This window comes from Scylla paramamosain, chromosome 43, assembly GCF_035594125.1.
Source record: "Scylla paramamosain isolate STU-SP2022 chromosome 43, ASM3559412v1, whole genome shotgun sequence".
Taxonomy (NCBI): Eukaryota; Metazoa; Arthropoda; class Malacostraca; order Decapoda; family Portunidae; genus Scylla; species Scylla paramamosain.
Window position 1 is genome coordinate 6435499 of NC_087193.1, and position 27151 is coordinate 6462649.

At 44.6% G+C, this 27151-nt stretch overlaps 1 protein-coding gene across 2 annotated transcripts; it reads right to left on the reverse strand.

The window, feature by feature from the left end:
* LOC135093631 (E3 ubiquitin-protein ligase RBBP6-like) lies at positions 1-26323 on the reverse strand. 2 transcript variants are annotated; one of them, XM_063993061.1, is made up of 19 exons: positions 26206-26323; positions 23324-23490; positions 22995-23085; positions 22344-22398; positions 13618-13665; positions 12385-12473; positions 11595-11703; positions 11322-11437; positions 11022-11161; positions 10424-10553; positions 8617-9545; positions 8320-8383; positions 6810-6920; positions 6150-6215; positions 5871-5975; positions 5265-5519; positions 4726-4809; positions 4199-4315; positions 1-3839 (listed from the first exon to the last, which is right to left on the reverse strand). In XM_063993061.1, exons 2-19 carry the CDS (start codon positions 23487-23489, stop codon positions 380-382), a joined length of 6135 nt encoding a protein of 2044 aa, XP_063849131.1. In that variant the 5' UTR covers position 23490; positions 26206-26323; the 3' UTR covers positions 1-379. The 2 variants fall into 2 exon arrangements, with proteins under 2 accessions (XP_063849131.1, XP_063849132.1); XM_063993062.1 differs by lacking the exon at positions 6810-6920.
* Between the last annotated feature and the right edge of the window lie 828 nt (positions 26324-27151).

Consider the following 27151-nt stretch of genomic DNA (forward strand, 5'->3'; position numbering starts at 1 on the left):
TACATTCACTATTCAGTTTATTCATTTCACAGTTTCTTCAAGTTCTCACTGTTCTAACAATGACTTATAAAATACTACAGTTTTTGATGATGTGAACAAAATAATTATGCATCATACAATCATACATAAAAGGTACAATATTATTAACAAAAAGGCTTTCTATTGTTTGCCACCATCAAGTTGTCTATCAGTTTAACCAACCAAATGCCACAACCCCACAATTATAGTATAAATATATTAACTGTTTCAAAATATGTCCGTCCTCTTCCAAATATAAATATCAAGTTCGTTTGCAACATAAACACAATGTGATGTGAAAACTTTTTGACATTTTCTTTGGTATTTTCTTTCCTTTATTTTATTTTTATATTTTATAGAGCTATTTTTGTTTCTCAGATTTTTTTCTCTTCTCCTTTTTCTTCTTCTTTTTCTTTTCCTTTTTCCTCTTCTTGTGTTTGCTCTTGGACTCTGCATCACTGGAGTCACTGTTCACTGCCCTCTTTTTCTTCTTCTTTCTCCTCTTTTTCCTCACTACCTCCTCATCCTCACTGCTGCTGCTGCTACTGCTGCTGCTGCTGGAGGAGCTGCTGCTGCTGTTGGTGGAGCTGATGCTGAGGGACCTCTTTCTCTTCTTGCGCTTCTTCCCTTTCTCCTTCGTCCTGCCCTCCTTGTAGTGCTTGCTGGGCGTGGGAGATGGAACACGTATGGGGGAGTACTTCCTCTTCCTCTCCTCTAGATCTGGGGCCTCCTCCTCCCTCACCGGCAGGTCCTTGCTGTGCTGGGAGGAGTGAGCTGCATGGGAGGAGTACATTTCCCTCATGCTGTGGCTTTCCTCATCCAGACTGGATGGCAGACCCACCACTACATTTTCACTCTCCTCCACTTTCTCTTCTGGTGGGGAGACATCTGGTGGAGGCTCTGCTGTGGCTTCTACAGGAGGCTGAGGTGGGGAGGCTGTGCTTGCCTCTGAGGTAAAGACTTGGGTCTCTATTCTAGTTGCCTCTGGTGCTGGGTTGTGGCTGCTGGTGCTCTCCTCCACAGTGCTGGCAGCAGGGAGGGCCTCTATGGGGCTTGGCTCAGTGTATGGTACATCACTGTCTGTGACAGGTGGCACTGTGTCTGGCTTGACTCTCTTGCACTCTGTAAACTCTTCAGAACATTCTCTCTTCAGTCCTCTCTGCTCTTCCTCCACTTTTGTGTCACTCGCAGGTTCTGCAGTAATGGGTTGCTTTAATTCTTCTTTGACTTCTTCCTGTGTTTCACTCTGTTTCTCAGCAGCTGGGCTGACATCCACCTCCAAGCCTTGTGGTGTGGCACCAGGCTGAACACTCTGCCTCTCTTTCTCAAGCTCTGTCTGAGGCAGGTCCTCCTTCTCACTCTTTCTTCTGCTCCTGCTGGCATCATGCAGGTCATAGGGACTAGAGGCACCCTTGTCACTCCTGGCAGAATGTTTGTCAGGCTTGGACTCACTGTCTGAGTGACGCTTTGGCTTGCCACCACCTTTCCTCTCCTCCTGCCTCTCTGGACTAGAAGCGTCGGCCCTGCCTCCTCGTGGCCGGCCTATCTGGGATTCGGTCTTGGAGGAGATGGTTATTTGAATAGATGGACCTCTTCTCTTGGCCTCCCGCAGCTCTGCACGGTCCCAGTCTGGTGTGGGACTTCTCTCTTCATCTCTCTGCTTCTGTGCCTCCAGGAACACCTTGCGACATGCCAGGCCTCTCCCGGAAAACAAGGCATTCTCTGCGCGCTTCAGGATGTCAACAGTCACCTTCCTCTCCTCTTCCGGCTCACTCTTCTCTGCTGGCACGTTGGGACTGTGGGATGCCTCTTCATCTCTCTCCCACTTAGACAGCTGGGGCAGGGGAAGGGGTGAGGACACCTTCTCTGACACGGTATCCATCTCTGGGGCAGGGTCTGATGGTGGGAGGTCAGGATTCTCTGGTGCAGTTTCTATGGCTCCTGGTTCCACAGTGAACTGTACATCGGCAGGCTCCACATCCGTCAGTTTGTTGGTCTCCTCTGGATGCTCTTCTGTGTCTTCCATGTCTTTCTTTGCATCGTTGTAGTGGCCTTTTACCTTCTTCTTTTTATCTCTCTTCTTCCTCTTCTTCTTGTCCTCTCCCTCATCGGGTGAAAGTTCTGCTTGGGACGGTTCTGTGGAGGCTTGCGATGCTCTTCTCTTCTCCTTCTTTTTCTTTTTTCTATCATGCTTTCTCTTTTCTAATTTCCCATCTTCCTCTTTGCTGTCCTTCCCACTCTCCTTGTGGCTGTGACTCTCAAACTTGTCTTCCTTCTGTCTGTCTTTTCTCTTCTCTTCCTTCTCATTGCTTCGCCCTCTCTCTTCCTTTTCCTGGGAGTTCCCTTTATGTTTGTCACTCTTTCCTCTATCTTCCTTCTCCCTCTCAGATTTGGAGTCTGTTCTATCCCATCTGGAGCTATGACTTCTCTCCCCATCTCTTTCTCTCCTCTCTCTCTCTTTTTTGCCATCATCTTTTCCATATCTGTCTCCATCACCCTTGTCTCTCCTCTCGTGATCTCTCTCCCTCTTCTGGGACTCTCTCCTATCCAGGTCTTTCTTTTCTCCATCCCGGTCCCTCCTGTCAGAATCCCGGGATCTCTTGTCGCTGTCCTTGTGTCTCCGGTCGCTGGTGTCTCTTTCTCTCCTGTACGTATCCTTCTTGCTTCCCTCTCCACTGTCTCTCTCTCTCTTGTGGTCATCCTTCCTGTCAATATCTCTGTCTCTTCTCTCTGCACCATCCTTGTCTCTCTTGTCCATTTCTTTGTCTCTTCTTTCTGCCTCCTTGTCTCTTCTCTCCACATCTTTCTCTTTTCTTTCCAAGTCTTTCTCCCTCCTGTCACCATCTTTATCTCTTTTGTCAATGTCCTTGTCTCGTCTGTCACTACTCTTGTCCCTCTTTTCCATGTCCTCTTTTCTGTCTCCATCTTTGTCCCTCTTCTCCATGTCTTTATCTCTCCTATCCAGGTCCTTGTCTCTCCTGTCCACATCTCTATCCCTTCGGTCCCTCGCTGGGGATTTCCTGAAGGTCTTCCCCGGGGAGTCGTGGGATTTGCTGGTGTAGGACACTGAGTCTTCCTGAAGCTCTCTGTGACGTGATCCAGCCTTGTACCTTGAGTCATGTTCATCCTGCCTCTTTCCTTCGTGCCGCCCCAGCCTGGCATCTCCTTTGTCCTTCCTGGGGGGATCCAGATTCCTGCGGGGCTCAGCATCCTTCCTGGGCCCCTCGTCCCTCCTGCCCTCATCCTTCCGCTGTGGGTTGAAGCGCTTGAAGTCGTCGAAGCGGTCGGTGTCGGAAGACCTGTGTGGCTCGTCAAATTCACCGTGCAGTTTGAAGTTTCTCCGCCTGGCTTCCTCCTCCTCGAACTTCCTCCTCTCCATATCGGGATACCTGGTCCACTCGTCCTCCACAGCCTTGCGCCCCGCTGCCTCGCCGTGCCGCCGCAGGGTGTCCGGGCGTTCCCGCCTCATCCTGGGGTCCTCGTACTCCCGCGGCAGGTCATGCATCTCCCCATAAAACCTCCTCTCAGGCTCCAGGGGCAGCCGTGCACTGCGGTCCATCCAGGGATTGGTATCCTTGTCGTAGTCATAGCGCATGTTCCTCTCCCAGTGGGCAGTGGGGTTGGCCAGGCCCCGGCGGGGCTCCTCTGTGGGCGGCTGGTTCCTGTCGTATGGGTAGTGGCCATCCTGGCTGTGCTGCTCATAACCAAAGTCGTCCGTCTGCCTCAGGCCCCCTCGTTCTCTGCCCCGCCTGTTGCGGCCACCCCTGCCACGCCCGTCGCCAAACTCCCCGTGGAAGTTGTCGTGGGAAGGCTGGTTGTACCTGCAAGGAAAACTGTGTTAGTATTTTGGCTGTTCAGACACCAATCCCTGCTGTGTTCAGACCCACACTCCTTGCAGTGCAAGTCCAGGCCCAGCCTTGGGAGCCTTCAGACGTGGGGTGCTTGCTTCTCTGTACCACCACAGTTTATTAATACACAGAGCCTTTACACACTACTACAAACAACTCAAACTCAACTAAAGCAAAACACCCACACTAACACAGTGTTTCATACAATGAAAATGGCCACACTAACATACTAACACACTAACATACTGTTCCAAACACACTGTGGTGCTCCAGTCAGTCAGTGTGTGCTGGCCAAACACTGAGTAGTCAACAACAAGGCTCCCATGACTCACCAGGCATGTGGGTCCCAGGATGCTCCAGGTGCAGGATAGGAGGAGTACTCCTCCGCTGGCAGGGTGGAGGCAGGGTACCTCTCAAACTCCCTGGGACCACTGAACTCCATGTGGGACCTGTCAACATGATCTGCTGTACCACTCACTCACTCACTCACTCACTCACTCTCCATCACCGAAAGAAATCAACTTTGTACCTCTTGCTTTTATATTCTTAGTAAAACATTGCTGCTGAAGTTGAAACAATTTTATTTATTTTTTTCTTTTTGTATGCACATGAGATTAACATAAATATTACCTGCTGTACCACTCACTTAACATTTCAGTTTCCATAAGTATATGAGATTATCATAAACTTCTTATTTCTTTTTATAACCGTTTTGTTACCCTAGGCGAATCCCCTCTCAGATTAACTGAGGATGAAAGTGAGCTGTGAGTTTGTGTTCTGGGAAGGTGGTGTAAGTTTGTGTGCTGGGAGAAGGGAATGCAGGAATACAGGTGAAGGATGCAGGCGAAGGATAACGTACCTCATGGGTGACCTGGACTGTACAGGAAGCAACGGCCGCACTTGTAGAGGAGAGGACTTGATGCGCTGGCTGGGGCTTGGTGTCCTGCATGACGGAACACACTTTAAGTCAACCACAGCTTACATGACATGACACGGACACAAATATCTCGACCTATTTTTTTCCAACAAGCTAGATGTGTGAATTCTCCGACCTTTTCACAAGAACATAAAATAAGAGTTGGTGCAAGAAGCCATCAGGCCTACACGTGGCAGTCCAGTATAAAACATGCCTGCCTTATTTCAACATATCCCCATTCACACACGTCTATTCTTTTAAAGCTGTCCATTGACTTAGTACTAGTGTCAAAAAAAACACCCCGGAGAGGAGGAGGAGGAGGAGGAGGATAGCAAAGGATAACCAAACAGCAACATATCTTTAAGTCCTCTCAGTGTTATTTGGGAACTACTTCTAACTTGCTAGAGGATAAATAAACACAACATTACAGCAGAAGGAGGAGGAGGAGGAGGAGGAGGAGTGCGTGACAAGAGAGCACCTACCTGCTGAGGGAGAGGGAGTGGTTGGAGAGGGAGCGTTCCCGGGTGAAGGAGGGAGAGCGCTGGGAGTGGTAGGAGCTGTGGCCACGCGGAGCAGGAGACCGACTCCACCGGTGCCTGATGGGAGAGTGTGGCGACCGGTTGCCAGGACCCAACAGTCGACTGCGGGAGCATGACCGTGAGGGGGACCGTGACCGAGAACGAGTCCAGGACCGACGGGAAGACCGGCCCCTCGAGTGGTAGCGGTGAGGGGGCGACCTGGACGGGAGGGCAAGTGTGTGTTGGGTAAAGTGTTAAGTGTTATCATCTCTTGTGGGAGACTTGTGTACTTTTTGAAGATGATCTGAACAGGGGGAAGGGAAGGAGTTGTGAAAAGTAATACCATCATCTGCTGAGGCAAACTTGTAAAATTTTTGAGAGTGATCTGAGTGAGTGAAGAGAGGGAGAGGTTAACTGTGAGATGAGTAAAGTAATATTAATATCTGATGACACAAGCACACAAACAAGGCAGTGACAGCACAAACATGAGGAGAAATTAATCAAGTCTACAACAATTCTCTCTCTCTCTCTCTCTTTCTCTCTCTCACACACACACACACACACACACACCTGGAGCGTGGGGACCTGGACCTGCTCTTCCTGGCCCGGCGTGCCCTCTGCTCATCCTTCTCCTGCAGGTGCTTGTTGAACAGCGTGAGGGGGTCGTCAATAGCCCTGCAACACAACACTTAATTACTCTCACTCTCACTCATCAATGCATACAATCAAGTAACTAATGCCAAAGCTATTTTTTATCTATTTTATTTATATCTATCATTTATTTCTATCATTTATCTACTTGATTTGTGTAGTTTGGCATGATAAGGAATACAACACACAGGGACTCACTTAAATGGCATGACGTGTGGCGTCTGGTACATGCCAGGGGGCTTGATATATGCCGGGGGAGGCACTCTGGAAGGAGAGAGGGTCATGGTTAACCCACAAGGGGCATGGTGCAGCAGGTCATCATTTGTCAGCATTAACTTGACAATTATAGTTCACAGGTATTGAAGCATTCTGTGCACAATATGTGAGTCATCTTAACATTAGACCTCTGCAAGTATACTGAGGAAAACTTCTCTCACTGGGATTAGAGAGAGAGAGAGAGAGAGAGAGAGAGAGAGAGAGAGAGAGAGAGAGAGAGAGAGAGAGAGAGAGAGAGAGAGAGAGAGAGAGAGAGAGAGAGAGAGAGAGAGAGAGAGAGAGAGAGAGAGAGAGAGAGAGAGAGAGAGAGAGACTCACAACCAACATACACTTAACCAAGTTTCATGATTTGGAGAAATAAAATAAAATAAATAAATGAAAAAAAGAAGCCTATGTATCAATCCTCATAAGCTGGAAAAGATAAAATAAAATGAATAGAATAAGACTAAGATGTTGAGAGTCTTTGATATGAACAGGAGACCAGTGACAAGAGGCGCCTATCCTTGAGAAAGCCAGACAGAGGACATGCCAGGCAGGAGCAGACCATGACACGCAACAGTTGTGCAGAGAAACACAACTCACGAGAGATCTGGGGACCCTGTGGGGAGGCGGGAGGCTGAAGGAGGATGGGGCTGCTCGCTAACACGTGCCAGGGAGGTGCTGGGGTGAGCTGAGGCTGTGCTGAATGATCCACTACCAAGAGATTAAAGCTACATCAATGCAAGTTTATACTCCATTAATCCAGTTTGCAGAGAAGCAGTCTCACTCACTGATGCCATATTATCCAAAATGCAAGATGATACATTATATGGTATTATGGTTTTTCTTTGTCATCTGCTCCTCTCCTTCCAACAAAGTACAGTACTGGATACAGAATTCTCTATCTGTGCTTCAGTATCACTTTCCTGTTCTCAAGTCAGTGGTTCTGTGTCATGAGGAATGTGATGCAAAAAGAAAATTTTTCCCCACAGCTGAACAGCCTAAGACAGCTGATATGGATATGGATCTGAGTGATACTGGGCATGAGACCTAAAAGTGGGGAGGTAAGAAAGGAAAGGAATGAAATGAACACAAAGAAAGAGCAAGAAGTGATGAGGGAAGGAAGGAAAGGAAGGAAAAGAATACAAGGAGAGAGCAAGTGAGGAGGGAAAGAAGGAAAGAAATGGAATGAACATGAGAGAACAAGAAGTGAGGAGAGAAGGAAGGAAATGAAGGAAATGAACATGAGAACAAAAAAGTGAGGAGGGAAGGAAGGAGAGGAAGGAAATGAACACAAGACTGGCCACCTGAAGAAACATCTGACCTGCCTAACAATACTCTGCTGCTCAACACTACTATATCAATTCCCCCTGGGGCTCTTCAGACAGTGAAGGTCCTGTAAGACGATACGACCGATAAAGCAAGGACCTCTGTGGTGTTGAGTTATGGTGGTGGTGGTGTGTGGCAAGGCACAAGAAACTCTGCCACAAACACCAAGAGCAGTAGAAATCCTCGTCTTCCTCTCTGTACAATTAGGAAAACTCTAATCTGGTATAAGAAATGCATGGAAATAAAAAAATAAATAAATAACTGGTGAATTATTTTGACATATAAAAGTGATAATCCTCAATGAAAAAAAAACTAACACACAGCTTTGCATTTGTATCACTTGGGGTTATACCAGGTTATAGTTTTCTCAATGGTACCTTCCTCCCATGCCTGTTTGTCTGTCTGCTCCTCTTGACACAGCAGTATGAAGGGCTGGCTGTGTTCTGTGCATCCTTATGTCACTCTCAGCTACCACTAAGTATCAGTCCATCCTTGACATGCTCATTTGCCCATCTACTCTCCCTGCCCACTCTCCCTGCTCTAGCACCCAATCCCCTCACTTCATGGCAGGCTCTCCCTATCAGTCTTACACCTCACCCACATCTGCCACTCATAAATACTCTTAATTCTCTCACTTCTTGCCATTCTCTCCCCACGCCCAGACTGCCCAGCTGTGTTCTGCCCTGCTGAGTGAACCAGCCACATTAGCCTAGACAGAACATGTGTGTGTACTGTTGGTGTGCTTAAGAGTACTTGACATTAAGTTAGAGTGAGCAGTACTAACCCTGGTGGGAAGAGGTGGTACTGTGAGGCAGCTGGAGCCACAGGGACTGTGTGAGTGGGAGGTACTGAAAGACCAATGATGAAAAACATGTCAACAAACTTTACAGACCAGAATATCAGCGACACAACATAATAATACTGATATAAGATTAATTATTTACATAATACACTAATTATGTCCAAAATTTCAGGTTTCTTCAACAAAATGGTTCTGACGAAATGATGTACAAAATTTGCTTCCAGTATTCACAGATGGGTGTCCTCCAAGCACAGGTGAGTGTTACAACGGTGGCTTTACCTGAGGACACAAAGGGAGGGACTTGGTAGAACTGATCTTTGGGTGGAGACTGCATGAAGGTGGTGGTCGGCGGCGGCACGCGTGGGTCGAACGGCAGGATGTCATACCTGCTGGTGGACACGTCACCTTCCCCTCTGTCCCTGTCTCTGTCTCTGTCCCTGTCTCTGTCCCTGCTCCTGCTCCTACTCCTGCTCCTGTCCCTGCTTCTGCTCCTGCTCCTGCTCCTGCTCCTCAAAGGCTCCTGCTGCACCTTGCCACCTGACCACATGTCCTCTGCCTCCCCCACCACGCCGCCCTTGGCCTCCGGCACCAGGGAGTGCACGTCTTGCAGCAGTTCCTTCTCCACACTGCTGCTCTTCCCCTCCTGGTTCTTGTGGGAGTGCTTCTTGTCTTTCTTTTTCTTCCCCTCCTTGCCTTCCTTCTCCTCCTCAGACTCGTGGCGGCTGGCCTTCCGCTTCTTCTTCTTTTTGCTCTTGCGCTGCTTCACCTCTCCCTCCATGCCAGGCTCAGCCAGGAGAAGCTCGGACTCCTGCTGCTGTTGCTGCTGCTCACTTGTGTCCTCAGGGTATGGCTCTGGCTCCAAGGTCTCCTTGCTGGGTTCCTCCATCTCCTCAGACTCAGGGAAGGCCTCTGGCAGCTCCACACCACTGCTCACCTCCACTGTGGCATTTTCCTTGTCTGAGTCTGCATCGCCGTTCTCCTGCAGGTCACTCACGGGGAAGGAGGAGGGTGTGCTACTCTGCTGGGAGGAGGCCAGCTGCTGCTGCTGCTGCTGCTGCTGCTGCTGCTCCGTTGGTCTGGTGGTGGTGGCTGGGCTGGAGGACCTGAGGGGGCTCCTTGGCGGGGTGGAGATGTTCATATTCACCATGTATGGGGGGATGGACGACAGCGGCTCTGACACACTCTTGTCGTTCTTCTCGCTCCCCAGCCTGAAACACACAGCAAAGTTTGGTATCTGTGAGAGTGCACTGAATGTTGATGTCTCCCTTCTGTGTTGAGCCAGAGGCATTTGTCTTACATTCATGTAAATGTGAGGACAGTTCTGCTGCAGGTCTCAGCCCCATGAGTGCATAATATACAACTCCGGCTCAAAGTCACTTCCACAGAGGAAGCAAATTCAAAGAGTCTAGAACCGTATCCTCTCCATGAAATACAGGATGACCAGTGAGTTAAGGCACATACTTCAGGATTTGATAGTTCAAGTAATTCTAAGTCAAAAATATTCTATAACATGCTGTGTTTTGCTTTATTTTGTAAGAAATTAATGTGTAAGTTGTGTGTAGCAGGAACCACATGCCTGTGTGGGTGAGTGTTGAGGGGGTGACAGTTGCAGTGAGTTGCCATGTATGTTCAAAAAGTAGCATTTAACAACCACTGTTTTGCTGTGTTTCCTGTAAGACTTTGACTGCATAGACTGTACACAAGAAATTATCACTTAATGCCACGCAGCACTACTTGACTACGTAACAAGCCAAGGAGGGGAGGAAGGAGGCAGAGGCCCACCCAGGCAAGTGGTTACTGCTACACACAACTTACATGTTAATTTCTTGCAAAATAAGTGCATAGAGTATTTTTGACAGAATTACTTGAACTATCAAATCCCGAAGTACGTGCCTTAACTCACGGGACACCCTGTATATCTATTTATTTATCTTAAGTACTTTGGTCAAGGAAAAAAATAGATGGGAAAAAAGATCCCTAGTTGATCACTGCCTCGAGTGTGTGTACTGCAGTGAGTCCTAAGGAACATCAGCACCACAAGGAGCACCAGACAACATGCAAGGGAGGAAGAGAGGCACCCACTCACCATCCACTGGTGTATTGCTTGGTCTTGATGCGCAGGTAGCGGTTGGGGATGAGGGTGTCCGGGCTGATGCCATCCTCCTGGCAGATGGGGCACCGCGTCTCCTCAGACTCCACCAGGTGATTCCTGATACCTGACACCAACAAGAACCAGCAAGTCTTAAACACAGCACACAGCACGAGAGGACTGATCAAACATGTATATGAGAGATAACTAAGTTTCTTTGGACATGTGCTAAGCTAAGAAGAAAAACAGAACATCTATGTATAGCAGGGAAGACGAAAGAAAGAAGAGCAAGAGGAAGACAGAGACAAAAGTACTTGCACACACGACTTCAAGACATTCAGCAACGAAAAGCTTCAGGTTCATTCCTTCTTGCCCCAGACACACCCACCAGGCACACAAGTCTCCCCTTCTTGCCCCAGACACACCCACCAGGCATACAAGCCTCTCCTTTCCCCAGACACACCCTATCAGGCATACAAGTCTCTCCTTCTTGCCCAAGACATACCCGTCAGGCATACAAGTCTCTCTTTCTTGCCCCAGACATACCCACCAGGCTTTAACGCTTTCACTCCTAACAAGAAGCACCAACACCTACAGTCATCACAGAAGGCAGAGGCACAGCAGGGAATGAGCACTGCATCCCTAAGCAGCTCCTTGCACAGCAGACACACTATGTCCTCAGGGGGTGGTGGCCGGTCTGGTGGGGGCAGCTGCTTCTCCTGAGACGTCTCCTCCCTGGCAAGAAACACAAGGTAAGTAAGGAACTAAATCTTGCACCTTTCTCTTTCAGCAATAAACAAGAGCTAGAGTAGGTAACTTGATTCCAGTACAGGATGCAAGCTGGGGGGTGGAGCAAAGCACACAGGGTTAACACAGGGGCAAGAGCAGCACTCACATGTCCACAAGTCGCACAAATTTTCCAGACGAGTTGATCATGACGCCAGGAATGCTCGGGTCGCTCACCTCCACCAAAAACTTGGATGGGATGCCGGTGCTCTTCCTCAGGTCTTGCTGCAATGGAGGGAACGGCCACACATTAATGCTGCATAGGGGACTAGCATAGGGCAACAAAAATAATTTACAACATTGATTTAATAATTTACGACATTGGTGTAAATTTACGTAGACATTACATTAATATCCATGCTGGAAACTTGTGAGAACTTACATGATTGAGGGGACACATATTGACCCAGTGCCCACTCTGGTGACACTTGTAGCACTTGTAGTCCAGAGGAACAGACCCCATCATCTTGCTGACACGAATCTTGGCGTACCTGTTGGCAAGATCATTTCAGTCACCTGGCTCTGTGTCACTCCCACACTGGTGTTCATGACTACACCATGTTTAATTCATAAGAACAGAACAAGTCATTAGACCTACATGTGGTGGTCACTTCCATATCTGTGCTCATTCATCACTACACCCTGTTTACTTCACGAGAACGTAAGAACACAAGACTTGCTGCAAAAAGTGATCAGGCCCACACATGCCGGTCCCTGTACAAAACAGGCCAACCTATTTCCACCTATCATAACTTTATCTCCCTGATGGCTCAGCATTAACAACCTGATTACTTAGTCTATACCATTCATCTTCCTCTCTACTTCAGAATTGGTCTCTTCCTATCTCCTTTTATAAATCCAACTTCCTCAAGCCTGAACCCATTACTTCTTGTTGGTTCCCAAAATAGTGATTAATTTACTTTTTCCAATATTTATTATACAGTGTTCGGCAGCACATTATTTCAGAAGCATGGCACAGATCAACCACATGAAATGGACTATATAACCAGGTTGTTACAGCCAAAGGAAGCTTTAACATGAAGACTGGAGGAATTTATGGATGGAGACAACAGGTGGAAATTGATAGGCATGTTTTATACAGGGACTGCTGTGTGTCGGCCTCATGGCTTCTTGCAGCTTCCTATATTTTCTTACTACAAGAAGCCACTCACTTGGAAGGGTGGTAGGCCATGGTTGACTGGGCCACCATTGCATTGATCTTGTCATCCTCACTGCCGTCCATGCGTGTCAGATCTGTCAGCTGGGGAATATTGCAGCTTGGTAAGTGAAGGCAATACACAGAAACACTGTCAGTCATGATTTGAGGAAAGACTAAATAATGACATGAGGTGATGTAAAGAAGGATTGCAGGTTTAGCAGTCACGATACAAGAAGAGGAAAGAAATAAATCCAGGGAGAGAAAAGAAAGGGCTACAGATGCAGGAAAATAAAAGCTAGGAATATAGAAGCAGGAAAAAAAAAGAAAGGATTGTAGATGCAGTAAAGGAAAAGGAAGAATTACATGCACAAAAAAGTAAAGCGAGGATTACTGAGTGACAAGAGATGATGTGAGGATGGATTGCAGGATCAAAAGCCATGATACAGGAAAAGGAATGGAAGGATTACAGATGCAGGAAAAGAAAAGCAAGGATTAAAGACACAGGGAAGAAAAGCAAGAATTACATATGCAGGAGAAGAAAAGATGACAACAGAATGACAAGAAATTATGTGAGAATTGCAGGACTGACCCATGATACAGGAGAAGGAAAGAAAGAATTACAGATACAGGAGAGAAAGAATAATAGATAAAGGTAAGAAAGGAAAGATAACAAAAGAATGATAAAAGATGATGTGAGGAAGGACTGCAAGATTAAGAACCATGATACAGGAAAAGGAAAGCAAAGAGATGACATTCTTCCCTCAATATTTTCCTTACACACTGATTATGTTCTTGGGACAATCTCAGTCTTCAGTTCCTCATACTTAAGTAAACAATGCATACTTTTCTCTTACATGGTAAAGGTTCAAGCTAAATTTAGTACCTTAAGTTTATTGATTATATTTTTCCAATATGAGAAAATAAGAAAACAAACTAAAATACATTGTATCATAACTGCAGTTAATGGAACTTATAAAATTTTTGAGAATATTCTTCCAAAGATGGCAGTTCTAGATAACAAGATTCAGTAAAAAATGGGAAAAACCATAAGGATAAGTAGCAGAATTACACATATATGGAGTACAAAATAAAGTAAGGAATGAAGACAACAACTTCTATTCCTTACAGGAAGGCTGAAGGCTTCAAACACAAGTGGATTAGAGAAAAAGGCAGTATCACAAAGTACATGAGGAGCACTGGACTCAAGGGACACTGAGCAACAACAATAAACACAAAGGGTTCCTACCTCCTGGATCTTTCTGTCAACTTTGGCAGCCTCAGCAGCATCTTCTGTCTGTTGGTAGAAGACAACCAGTAGAAACTTACTCCCCCCTCCCCTTTCACACTACACGCATTCTGCTCTTCTTCAACTTCCCTTAAAAACACACTGCTTCCCTCCTGGAAATACTACAAGCATGACATTTCTCTTAGACCGAATATACAACAGTGCTGTGCCACTCGGCCTGCTACAGGAGAGCAAACTGGACACACTTGGAGGGAAGGATCTCTTGCACTGTGGTGGCCGGGACAAGACAAAGAGCAGGAGATTACTTACCAACTAAAAGTGTGTGTGTGTGTGTGTGTGTGTGTGTGTGTGTGTGTGTGTGTGTGTGTGTGGTGTGTGTGTGTGTGTGTGTGTGTGTGTGTGTGTGTGTGTGTGTGTGTGTGTGTGTGTGTGTGTGGTGTTTTTGTGTGTGTGTGTGTGTGTGTGTGTGTGTGTGTGTGTGTGTGTGTGTGTGTGTGTGTGTGGTGTTTGTGTGTGTGTGTGTGTGGTGTGTGCATGTTTTGATGTCAGTCAAATTTATGGTGTTGCCAAAAAAATACTTGTTATTATATAAGAAATAAGTGTAACCCAAGTGGCCAAGAAGTGTAATACAATATTTTCTACTATCTGATATTTGTTGAGGTGTTCTCTCTTGACTTGCTGTGGGATCAACATACAGGAAAAGCCTGACAAGGTGGTGTTTATGTGCTCACTCATAACTTTCAACACACCAACAAATCAGAGCAACTCGACTCACGCATCAAGAACACTTGTCTACTTTGCCTCTGGTCACGGGTCAATGCACGCGCCAGTCTTCAAGCAGCAGCGGCAGCGGCAGCACACGTTATTTCCCTCCGAATCAGTGAATGGTGCACAGACAGAACTGTGGGGCACGCTCATGCTGTCTTTACTTCACTCTGAACTTTGACAATGCACAACACTAGTGACAACATAATACATCTAGTGCCATTATGGGTACTTTGCTGGTTTTCTGTGTATTATAGTGCCAAAACAGATGTTGTCTAGAAAACACAAATATATCCATATGAATGTAAATGGATGTGGCAAATTGTGTAATACAGGGTCTTTCTGTCTGTAGGTGATGCCTGCTGCTCAGCATTCCCCAGGGGAAAGCTGTGCCAGGCTGCCATGCCTCCACTCACTGCCACCCCACTACTACATAATATTTTATTGGCAAAATAAATAGTCAAAACAATCACAATAGAAACAAAAAAAAATCAAGTGGCAAGACAAACAAATGTAGTCCATGTATTTTTCTTTAGTCAAGACAGCAAAATGATGATTAAAGTGACTTGTTGACCTATTCCTGCACCACATTGACAGGCTCAACACTGAATGCATCTCTACAAATCCCACTTGGTGTCTTACAGTCCAGCAATCCTCCATGCCAGCAGCTTGTACCTGGCGCGCTGCACTGTGGGGCAACACTCTGCCAGGCCAGGCCAGGGTGCCTTGGCTTGGCATCACAGTTTGGATGAACAACGCACACCACCACAGCCTCACACACTCTACCTTGTCACTTTACTACTCAATGGCTCAAATTACCAAAACATACTCTAAATCAACTCAAATTAAATACAATTTTTATCCACTTACAACACATAAAGTGTGATGATTTTCATGCACAAAAGGAGCAGAGAGAAGCTGTGGCAGTGACATTCGTGCATAATCAAATCTTGTCATCACACTCAACACATTTTACACCATAAAATTTGCATAAAAAGTTGACACTGCATGCACTTCTGGGTCACTCTTGTTGTACCTAAATGTTATTCCCTTTGTTCACTCTGCTCAAGGCATTTGCAATAGTAAGTGAGCTCAGCAGCCTGCCTCTTCAGTGTGTCAACAAAGGATTCCTTATTCATCACTTCCATCACACCCAAACATTTCTCCACCACCAGTTACACAAACACCAACTATTTTCCTAATAATCTGATGATGAGTTCATGCTATGTATTTCTAAATGGTTGAAAATTATACTTTTTTAAATAAGGAGTCATATTTTTATACCACAGACCTATTATTATTATCATTATTATTATTATTATTATTACTTATTCTCCATGCAAGGCATTATATCTTACATCAGTCTCATTACACTGTAGTTCTGTGGTACACTTCACCCTACAGACCTATGGTTCACTACATCCTATAGTTTAGTGGTACACCTCAACCTCAAGTGTGGTGCACCTCTACCCTCCAGCACACCCACAAAGCCTTGAGTGAGCTGAGACTTTTTAGCCAGACATATCCATCTGAAGGTGCACTAGAGACAAGTCAGCACTCAGGTCCCCATGACACCTGCAAGGGCTCGTGTGGCCTGCCAGTGTTTGGTCTGTCAGAGGAGGAGGTTGTCTCTTCTACAGTCCCCATATGACATTTTTTTTTCTTTCTTTCCTTTTGTTTTTCTGGACAGGCATCCCTGTACTTTCTTGTGAGCCCATTCCATTAAATATCTGAAAGTGAGGAGGAGGTCCCAGACCCTGTCTCTAGAATAATAGCAAGAAAGGTTGTGAAGATGAAAAGATGGCTAATTTAATTTGAGTCACCATTCATCCTGGTGTTGGCTTGCCAGCTTCACGTTCAAATATGACTTTGTTACACAACAGATATGTTTTGTGGCTGTTAGATCTGTTATGGACAGCATTTGTTGGAGACAGCTACAGGAGTAAAGGAGGCACAGCAGTGGTGACTGACTTGTCAGGCAACAAAGCAAGACAACAGCAATTATTCCTGTCTCAGCTGCCATCCATGGCATGCTCAATTGCTCAAGATGGCTCTGTTGAAGTGTGCACCCCCCAATGTGCTTGCAGTGAGTGTCTTTCCTAGCTCCTGAGGAGACAGTGACACAGGATTGTTGTAAAACAATTGTCATATTGTGAACAAACCAAGACAATGATGTCCAGTCTAATCTTTGAACACAGTGAGTCTTTTGTCACTTCCACTACATCTGAAACAGCTACATCATGATCACCCAGTCAGGATGTTTACATTCTGGAGGGGGTTGTATTAACTTGGCTAATGGTTTATTCAAGAGGACAAATAAAACTGAGGTATGATGCATTGCCTTAACACACAGCAGGTGCCTTGTGGGAGGCAGTGCAGCCACACCAGCCCACACACCTCTGGCTGGTCAAACCTCCTCCTCCTCAGGTAAAAGGACAATATCAGGAGCTCCTCTGCATCCTTCATAGCCACCATGCAGGAGACAATGTCAGGGATCACTTCCTTACTTTCACACAGACCCCAAAATCAAGCCTCACAAAATTACAGCAACATCTACTACAAGAAACATGATCACTAGGTTATCACTCTAGTGCACCTGATGATACACAACTTTCCCTACAATGCTGGTTTGTCCCACACTCTCAGCTGAATACATTGACATTAACTTCAACACATTTGTCACTCCAGTACATAAAAAACATAAGAAAATAAGGGAAGTTACAAGAAGCCATCAGGCCTACACATGGCAGTCACTGTATGAAACACACCTATTTCCACCTATCATCCCCATCCAGAAATTTGTCTAATCTTCTTTTAAAGCTCCCTAATAACTCAGCACTAACAACCTGATTACCGAGTTCATTCCACTCTCTTTGAGTATCACTTCCTTCCTATCTTTTTCTCAAACCTTAATTTTTTCAAGCTTGAACCCATTATTTCTTGTTCTATCCTGATTACTGATCCTGAGAATTTTCACATAACCCTTGTTATATCCCCTATGCTACTGAAAGACCTGCTGCTACACACCTCCCACAATGGTGGTGTCCCCCCCACTCTGGGCTGAATGGATCTGTGTTAACCTCAGCCTGCACACAACTCCTGGAACACACTTGATGCAGCAAACTCTCCCCCACCACTCAGCTCTCACAGTCTGGGTGCCGGACAGAACAGGTACAATTCGTTACGTGCCAAGTAACAAAACCACTTTTGTGACAAAATCATGTTGTAGTTGTAATTTCAATCATAACAATTTATAAACACTAATTTATGTATTTCATTAACAAATCACTATTACTTGTACACAATTTTCAGTCTACAAATATCTCTACAGAAACTCGTGGTTTACACTTGTACTGCTGTACTACATTCTGACTGCTGTCTTCTCCCTCAATATTTCATCTAATCATTTCTTAACACCATAAATAAACATTTGAAAAGAAAGCCAAACGAACATTTTGATGTCAAATACTGTGCAATCACTCTTGGTACAGCTTTAGCCTTAGAGGGAATAACAAGCTATGCCAACATAACAATGAATATGACAACACTAATGCTAAAGTAAAGACTGAGTCATAAGTGAGGGTGCCTCCTTCACCACACCCTCTCTCCAGACAAGATGGCTGCACAAGGAAGACACACCAGGTTCATATTCAAATCTGCCTTTAATGTGGTAAACAATATAACAACAGAGCAACAATGCAACATAAAGGCATCTCCTATCACAAATTAATGCTGTAATAATATTTCTAAGTATTTACCCTCATTCATTTACTATATATTGTAAAAATTTTCAAACTCAATATACAAATCTACATGTAGCTCTTTCCAGTTTTTTTCATTTCCATAATATATTTACTCTTACATCACTCAAATTTCACAACACATTTTTTTTTCAGTGACTGCAGCTTATCTTCCTCAATAACTGTGCACAGGCAGGCAAGTTACATCATTACTTACATCTTGAGAAAAATCATTAGTGTGAATATTAATCAAGAGTAACAATGGTGCCAAAAACAAACCCCTTGGCACCCGACTGGTCACTTCTCTCCACTCCAAGTGTTCATCTCTTACCATAGCTCACATTTCTTTCTTTCTCTGAGGTAGTCTGCTGTCCACTGCTCAATGGTTCCTCTCAGTCTCCTGGTACTCTCCACCCTCCATAATACTTCTCTATGTGGGGCTTTCTCAAACACTTTATTCTAAGTGTGTGTGTGTGTGTGTGTGTGTGTGTGTGTGTGTGTGTGTGTGTGTGTGTGTGTGTGTGTGTGTGTGTGTGTGTGTGTGTGTGTGTGTGTGTGCGTGCGTGCGTGCATGTGTGTGTGTTCTGGAGAGTTTTTCCCCAAAAAATATTTCCATAATGTACATACAATATGTGGGGCATAGATGAGCGGCAAATACAATTTGTTCCCACATTCAAAGAGGTCAAAGTATGGTAGAACCTCCTGTTACTGACAGTGATGGGTGATTTCATAACTTGTTCACAGCTGTGTGAGTCATGACCAGCACAAGTCTTGGAGCCTCAGTTCAGCAGGCACAGCTTGGCGGACAAAACTGATCTGCACACACCACACAAATTTTTAGCTGAGAGAGACGGCGTCACTGGGACGGAACCCTGGGCCAAAACAGGGGGATAATGGCAGCAGTAGCACCACCTTGGATGTCAGGACATGGCAACCATCAGGACCTGGGACCACTTTGGGGTCTGTGTACTCCCGGTCACTGCACAACTTGGTGTGAGGACCACAAGCAGTCCACCCTAAGTAAGTTAACATCTATGTATCTGATACCTGGCTCCACTGTGGAGACTCCCCTGACCAGCTTGCTCTGGCACTGACTGCCCTGTCAACCTCTCACTCCAGTAATCTTCTATCAATGTTTCTGGTGGTCTCACTTGCACATTTTGTCCCTAAATTCTATTCTACTTCTCTTCACAAACTTGATCTAAGTCCAAACCACCTCATAAATTCTACTCCAGTATTCTTTCTTCTGAAATTGAAACTCGACATGTCCAAGTCATCACATAAACTTCACTACTGCACTCTCTCTCTTCACAAAATTGTTCTCAGCATGCCCTAACCACCTCACAAACTTCACTCCAGTGCTCTCTCTCTCTCTCTCTTCACAGTTATCCTCAGCATACCCAAGCTCACTCCACAACAAAAATTATTTGCATCCTGTTTCACTTATCCTAAGGTCCACAGAGGCACACCACCCACCCCTCTAATCTGGTTGCATAAGTAATCCAGCATTAATTTAAACTGGTGTAATTTCAAACTCCCCAGGTCGCTGCACAAACACTGACAGCATCACTTGCAAACACAGGCAAGACATTACAACTTGCTTTGCTCCAATCATTATATTTTAACTTGCTCAGTTTTTTTTAAACTCTGCCATGGTTCCTATGAATAAAGTGCTTCTCCTTGCATAGTGCTAACATTCTACATAAAAATAAGGTTGAACTTCTGAAGAAAAATCAACCTATGAAAAATAAAATAAATAAATAAATAAATAAATATGAATAAATATAAATATTTTTCTAACTGAGATATTGAGAAATGCAGGGAAGAGTCACCAGTACAAGAAAAGGACAAGAAGTTTGACTGAGATGATAATTTGTGAATAACAAGAGTAAGGTTGTGAATCATTAATGATTTTCTGTCATACATCTTGTCCAATCCTTTCTTATTTGGATGACAGGTTTAGGACAGCAGCTGTTACCACTGCAGTGATAGAACAGCCAGAAAGGAAACTTGAGGTAAAGGAACAGAGATGGATAGTAACAATGTGTGGCAAGTCCAAAAATGAAAGATTTATGCTAGACTATCAAAAGCTTTTGATATGTCAAAGGCCACATAGAGAGAGAGAGAGAGAGAGAGAGAGAGAGAGAGAGAGAGAGAGAGAGAGAGAGAGAGAGAGAGAGAGAGAGAGAGAGAGAGAGAGAGAGAGAGAGAGAGAGAGAGAGAGAGAGAGAGAGAGAGAGAGAGAGAGAGAGAGAGAGAGAATGACCAAGATTTAGTAAGGAAAGTTAGATCAGCAGTGGACTGTCCTTCACTGAATCCATACTGAGGATCAAAGAGAAAGTTCTGAGCTAACAGATGCTTTAGAATCTTCCTGTTGAGGACAGATTCCAAAGTTTTTAAGAGACAAAGTTTGAAAGATTGGTGCAATCTCTTTTCTTAGGAACTGGTTGAAGAGGTAAACTACAGCAAGACAAAAAGGTGGATGTAGACAAACAGCAATGGGAAGCTTGACCAGGCAAGGAGCAAGCACTGAAGTACAGCTTATTACAGGGAAGCATTGACTCAACATACATCTGGCAGGCATGACCCACTGATCAAGGTCCACATCCGCCTTCACCTTGTAACATAAATGGGGGTTATTTCTCAGTATTTTAGAGGAATATAATGCATCTCCTAAGGAATCAAATACAGCAACAAAAAATATCAAGAACATAACACAAGGAGACTGCAAAAGGCCAGCTGGCCCACAAATGAATGTAAAAAATAATAAGGGAAACTGCAAGAAGCCATAAGGCTTACAAGTAGCAGTCCTACATAAAATACCTGCGTGTTGCTACCTATCATCTTCACAGATTAATTTGCCTAATCTTCCTTTAAAGTCGTTAATGACTCAGCACTAAGAACCTCATTACTGAATCTATCCTATTCATCTCTATTTGACAAGCAATTCCTTCTCTCTCTCTCTCTCTCTCTCTCTCTCTCTCTCTCTCTTTTTATCCAACTTCATTAAGCTTGAACTCATTATTTCTTGTCCTATCCTGATTACTGATCCTAAGAATTTTACTTATTTCACCCTTGTTATGTCTCCTATATCACTTAAACATCTCCTTCAGATCCCCAACACTTAAGCATCAGTTATGATAAGATTTGATCTGGAGTCTAGGACACACAACTGCCCTAAAAAATCTACATTAGTCACTGAAGTACATTACGCAACCAGCAGCAGTGAAATGTTCTCTAACTGATAGTGTCACTACTTCATGTTGACAGTTTGTATAATGATTCAACAATACTATCTCCTCAATATGGTGATCAAAGCCTATAAAAAAAATAAATGAATGAGTCACTTATCCCTAAAAAAGGTTGGAGCAGAAGCAAACTAATGGAAAGGCAAGAAATCATTATCAGCAAATTAAGTACATGAATATATAATAATTAGTGAGTGTACCCCAGAACTACACAAGACTCTCACTCGCTCACTACTGTGGCTCGTATGACTCCTTACGCTAACTGAAACGCCCTCGGCCATGCACACTCCTCACATAAGTTTTGCTCAAGTGGTTCAAGATGGACCAAAAGTTCGACCAAATAGCACACACCTCAGGTTAAAGTTTTATTGGCTAGAACATACAAAAAACATACAGGGATAGATAATGCTGCATAAACATGTCGAAAAGTTAATGCATCATAAGACAAAATAGAGAGATTAAATAAATCCAGGTGCAAAAAATATGCTTGATAACTTGGAATCAGTCACCACAGCTACACATGAAGACTCTGAACCTGCTGTCTGCTATGGTAGAAGGCGCAGTGGTACAGCTCAGGGGAAAAACATACAAAAAATAATAAACAAATAATAATAATAATAATAATAATAATAATAATAATAGTAATAATAATAATAATAATAATAATAATAATAAACAAATAAAGTACAGCAGACCCCAGTGAGGGAGACAAGACTGCCTCTCCATCCCTACCACAACTACATATATTTAACACACGTGCCTATAAGTACTGTGTGTGCGGGAGGCTTCATACCATCCCAGGTCAACAGCCTGCCCATGTGGCTCAACCATGCCACTCGGGTGAAGCTGGCCAGACCTGACAGGTACCAGTACGGCACTCATGAAATGTATGCATCCACCTTAAAAACTACAGGTATATATGTTACCGGACAGGAGATAAATAAAGCTGCAAAGGTGATCCTCTCTTACATACGTTCATCAGGTTTGAAGGGATGGAAAGTAGCAGGGCTGTGGATTCCTTCCCGTCCCTGCCAAACAATGAGAACATTAGTCATTCTATCAGACATTATACCTTTTTAACAAGTCATTCTGTTAAAACATGCTGCCTTATTACTACACCAATCTGGATTCCTTGCCATCCCTGCCAAACAATGAGAATAATTAGTCATTCTACCAAAGATGTGCTACATTATTGTTACATCTACGAGTAGATGTAGGCTCGTATCTGGATTCCTTCCTGTCCCTACCAAACAACGAGAACATTAGCAACCCCTTTCAAAACACTCTATCATATTGGAAAATGGAAGGCAAGAGTGAGGTGGTGAGGTCAGCACTGTGCAGTAACCACCCGCATCCTGCACCACCTCTCACCCTCACACGCGCCCTGACTAATGCCATACAACCTTAACAGCATACCAGAGTAGACTAAGCCACAATGAGACAAAATAAACACTTTAAAACCATTGGTCCTTTTCCTGGGAACTGAACTGAACAAGCTGCATGGACCAGTCTTAGTTAAGTATACATAATGCTGGCCACACAAAGCTGCATGAATCTGGTGTAGTCATGCAGCTTGTTTAGTTGAGCCCTGAGTCAATGGAGTATAAGTCTGGTCTGTGCTTACCATGGCTTCTTCATTTGCATAGGATCAGTTGGTACTCTTGCCACAATGAGGGATGAATTCTTGGGGATCAGGGTCTTTTCATTGGTGTACACTGAAACAAACACACACACACACACTTTCATTAGAGCATCACTGCAGAAAATATCTATACATAATTAAGTTCATACAAATATCATCCTGCCACCCATTATACACTATCCAGCAGAGAGAGAGAGAGAGAGAGAGAGAGAGAGAGAGAGAGAGAGAGAGAGAGAGAGAGAGAGAGAGAGAGAGAGAGAGAGAGAGAGAGAGAGAGAGAGAGAGAGAGAGAGAAACTGTGCAGGACTTACCCTCTTTGGTCTCAGCATTGGTGATCTGCAGGTCATAGGGCTGGCCACGGCCGAGTCTCTTCTGCTGGATGATGGCCTCCTTCAGGTCCTCCAGGCTGATGCTGACGCCATCCACTGGCAGAGTGTCATACTCCACCGCTGACTTGAACTTGTAGTGCACAGACATCCTGCAAACACCACTCATCTAAATAGAGATACACCTTTCCTCCTTCCCTCAACACCTGCAAGACTTCTACAAACCTACACACTTGCTCTAAAATTCAAATAATGTTACAGCTTTACTAACTTATAAACTAGGAGAGTAGCAAGCCTAGAGATGTCGGAGACGTTTTCCCCAATGTCTCACAAACTAGACGGAAAGACTATACAAGTATTTTCAGCCATTCATACACAGCCTCGTGCTGTGCCCATCCTATCGCCCGCCTTCCGGGCACCTCACCTCACAGTGAGTCTGGGCCCAGCCTTGGGTGTCTTCAGTATAGGGGTGTGCAATCCTCTGTACACCACCCAGCAATTATTAATATACCTCCACCTACTTCTCTGCCTGCTGCTCATATTCCCCCCTCCAGCCCACATCTCACTACCCACTCGCCAGCTGCTTCACCTTTCATCTTGTGCCTTGAGCTTCTGGCTACATACCACAATTTGACTGCTTTGCTGTTTCCATCTGCTTCTTATGAATTTTTTTGACCCTGCAGCAACCAGTCTTTGCTTCTGCTGCTTTCTGGGCCCTTGTTAGGCTTTGTCTCAAGCTGCCTGGCCTTGTCACCTTGTGCTCCAGTCAGCTTATACTATGTGCCTTGCTGGTCCTGCTGGCTTTTCTGTATCCTGCTAGCTTATATCACAACCATGTTCCTTGCTGTCTATGGCTTTGGGATATGATTTTGTATGATATTAGTATTTTGCCAGTTGTGTTCCTTTTTTTTCAATTTATATGGCATAGCAACACCATAATTTCTTTGTCTGAGGCACACAGTGATGTCATACTGTTTTCTGGCTTGTGATTCGCTGTTCTGATGTCACGGCTATTGTCAGCCACGTTATTGGCTCGTAATTACTTCAAATTTTTCTGCCTTCGTGATTGGCTTTGGCACAGTATTCTTTCATGCCTTTCTGCTGGTGTCCTTATTCAGTTCCTGAGTGAGTGAATTTTATGATAATCTAACCAATAGTGGCAATTATGCACCTACAGTGATGAATACTCACTGTACAACACGTGTGTGGGGGTTTTGTTTTTGGGTCAGGCATGTGTGACGTGATGTGTCCTGTACTGCATCACACACTGCAAGACCATGCCAATGAGGCTCACTTCATGGAACAGTGTGAGGTGTGTGTTAGCATGTTGGTTTCCAGCATGGAATGGTGCATTCTCTCTTGAATCTCTTTTGTTCAGCCAATGAGAGCCGTCCCTCTAATGGCGCATTAGAACGTCACTAAACGTAATTTACTTCTGGCCGACGCGCCAATTATTTTTGGCCAATCACACGTGCACGTGTGGCAGCCGCAGCAGTCAGCCGGCTAACCACAAGGGTGCTGTGTCACAATGGCAGCAAAGTACAGTGGACGCACATTCCAATACTGGGATTTTATTGTGCAGTTCCATCAGCAAAACAACTTGTGTTGATATGTTAGGATCGCATGATGTTTTGCTGAAATCAACTCAATGTTGAACACTCGGTGCCACCAGTAACCTTGGAGCATGAGGAAGAGCTTGACCAACCACACCCTGGACCTTCCACTTCATATTAAGGTGTATGGTTAGGTTAGTTAGGGGAGTCCCCTGCATCATTTTGTTTGGCACAAGGCCATGCCTACTTGGTGTGGCGGACCAACATACAAGTATTTCCTGCTGTTTGTATGAGGCCCCATGCTGCGTCTGCTGGGCACCTCGCCTCACAGTCGTCAGTCTGCCCACCCTCAGGGGCAGACCTGGCTGGCGACTCTGTGTGCTTGCTCTTTGTACAGCTTACTACTATCAACTTGCAGCAACCTTTCTACAACCGTTTCCTTCTCACCCTGGGAACATCTGGGGCATCCTCTGGACACCAACAATCTATCACCTTGTACCAGACATAATAAAATATGGAGGTACACCAGAACCTCTCTCTCTCTCTCTCTCTCTCTCTCTCTCTCCTATGAGCCATATCTTTCCAAGTCTACAGGGTGACCCAAAAATTGAAAAAAAAAGTGAGATATGAGAGACAGAGACATTTTCTTCAATACCTCACAAACTAGGTGGAGAAAGTGAAATGAAAAAAAAAAAAAAAAAAAAAAAAAGGAGACAAGAATCTTTCCTGTACCTCCCATATGCCAGATCTCTCCACGTCAGCAGGGCGAGCCAGAGTAAGGAAACGTAGCGGTATTTAACAGCACAAGACAAAGACATGACAGGAGGGACACAAACATTTTCCTTGATATCTCACGAATCAGGAGATGGACAGACCAATCAAAAACGTACCTAGTAGCTGAAAAATACAAGTATGATGGTTCACCTCAGCTTTGGATCTTGGAATACACGATGACTCAACTTTATGATAAAAATGGATAGAGCCGGTCGTTCAGAATAGTCCGAGTTAGCTGAGATGATGGCTGAGTTGGGCCTAGTAGTGGTAGTAGTAGTAGTAGATCACACGAAATGCGAAAAAAATTATACAAATGACTATGACTAGCGAGATTGTTTATTCTGGATATGGTAGTAGCAATAGTAACAATAGGGCCAATAAAGAAACACAGACCAGGAAAACAGACCGAAAATGACTCAAATACTTTTTTTTATACAATGGCGTAACTTTCACTTAGTGTGTGGCCTCATATTTCCTTATTTATCTCTCGACCAGGACTTCATTCGGCCTTGAAGTGTGTGTCTACCCTATCTCGGTTACCTGGAGGCTGCGTGGTGAGGCAGAGGTGGGAGTTACATGAGCGGGGCGCCCAAATGACAACAATAACAAAAGTTGAGGGGCACCGCTTCTGCTTGCAAAGAGACAAGATGGCTGACTGCAAAATGGTGGAGGGCTTATTCTGTCGACATCTATTATATCACACAGGATTTAAGTATATTTGGCGGAATGAGTAGATAAATTGAAGATAAAAAAATAAAAGGTGAGATAAATATATTAAAACTCGAGAGTTTCAGTTGTATCATTGTTGTAGTTTAATGCTGCTGCTAGTGGTGGTTGTGTATGCAAAATTACAACTTTACAATGTACACTTATGTAGTTTTAACTAGTTTAACATACATATGTACCCGTTGTGGTGGTAATGGCAGCGGTGGTGATGTATGCATACTCACAATATACAATTTTTTTTTTTTTTATGTAGGAGGGACACCGGCCAAGGGCAACAAAACTGCAAAAAAAAAAAAAAAGGCCCACTGAGGTGCCGGGTACCTGAACAAAGTCGAAAGCGGTAGTCATTTTTTTTTATGTAGGAAGGACACTGGCCAAGGGCAACAAAAATCTAATAAAAAAAAAAAGCCCACTGAAATGCCAGTCCCATAAAAGGGTCAAAGCAGTGGTCAGAAATTGATGAATAAGTGTCTTGAAACCTCCCTCTTGAAGGAATTCAAGTCATAGGAAAGTGGAAATACAGAAGGAGGCAGGGAGTTCCAGAGTTTACCAGAGAAAGGGATGAATGATTGAGAATACTGGTTAACTCTTGCGTTAGAGAGGTGGACAGAATAGGGGTGAGAGAAAGAAGAAAGTCTTGTGCAGCGAGGCCGCGGAAGGAGGGGAGGCATGCAGTTAGCAAGATCAGAAGAGCAGTTAGCATGAAAATAGCGGTAGAAGACAGCTAGATATGCAACATTGCGGCGGTGAGAGAGAGGCT

Excerpts from the sequence above, each read along its gene's own strand:
- LOC135093631 (XM_063993061.1), bottom strand. The coding sequence starts at position 23,489 with ATGTCTGTGCACTACAAGTTCAAGTCAGCGGTGGAGTATGACACTCTG. Across the intron at positions 11,162-11,321 it reads TTTGTGCGACTTGTGGACAT|GGAGGAGACGTCTCAGGAGA; the intron begins GTGAGTGCTGCT and ends GTTTCTTGCCAG. Across the intron at positions 10,554-11,021 it reads CTCTGCCTTCTGTGATGACT|GTATCAGGAATCACCTGGTG; the intron begins GTAGGTGTTGGT and ends TGTTGGTGTCAG.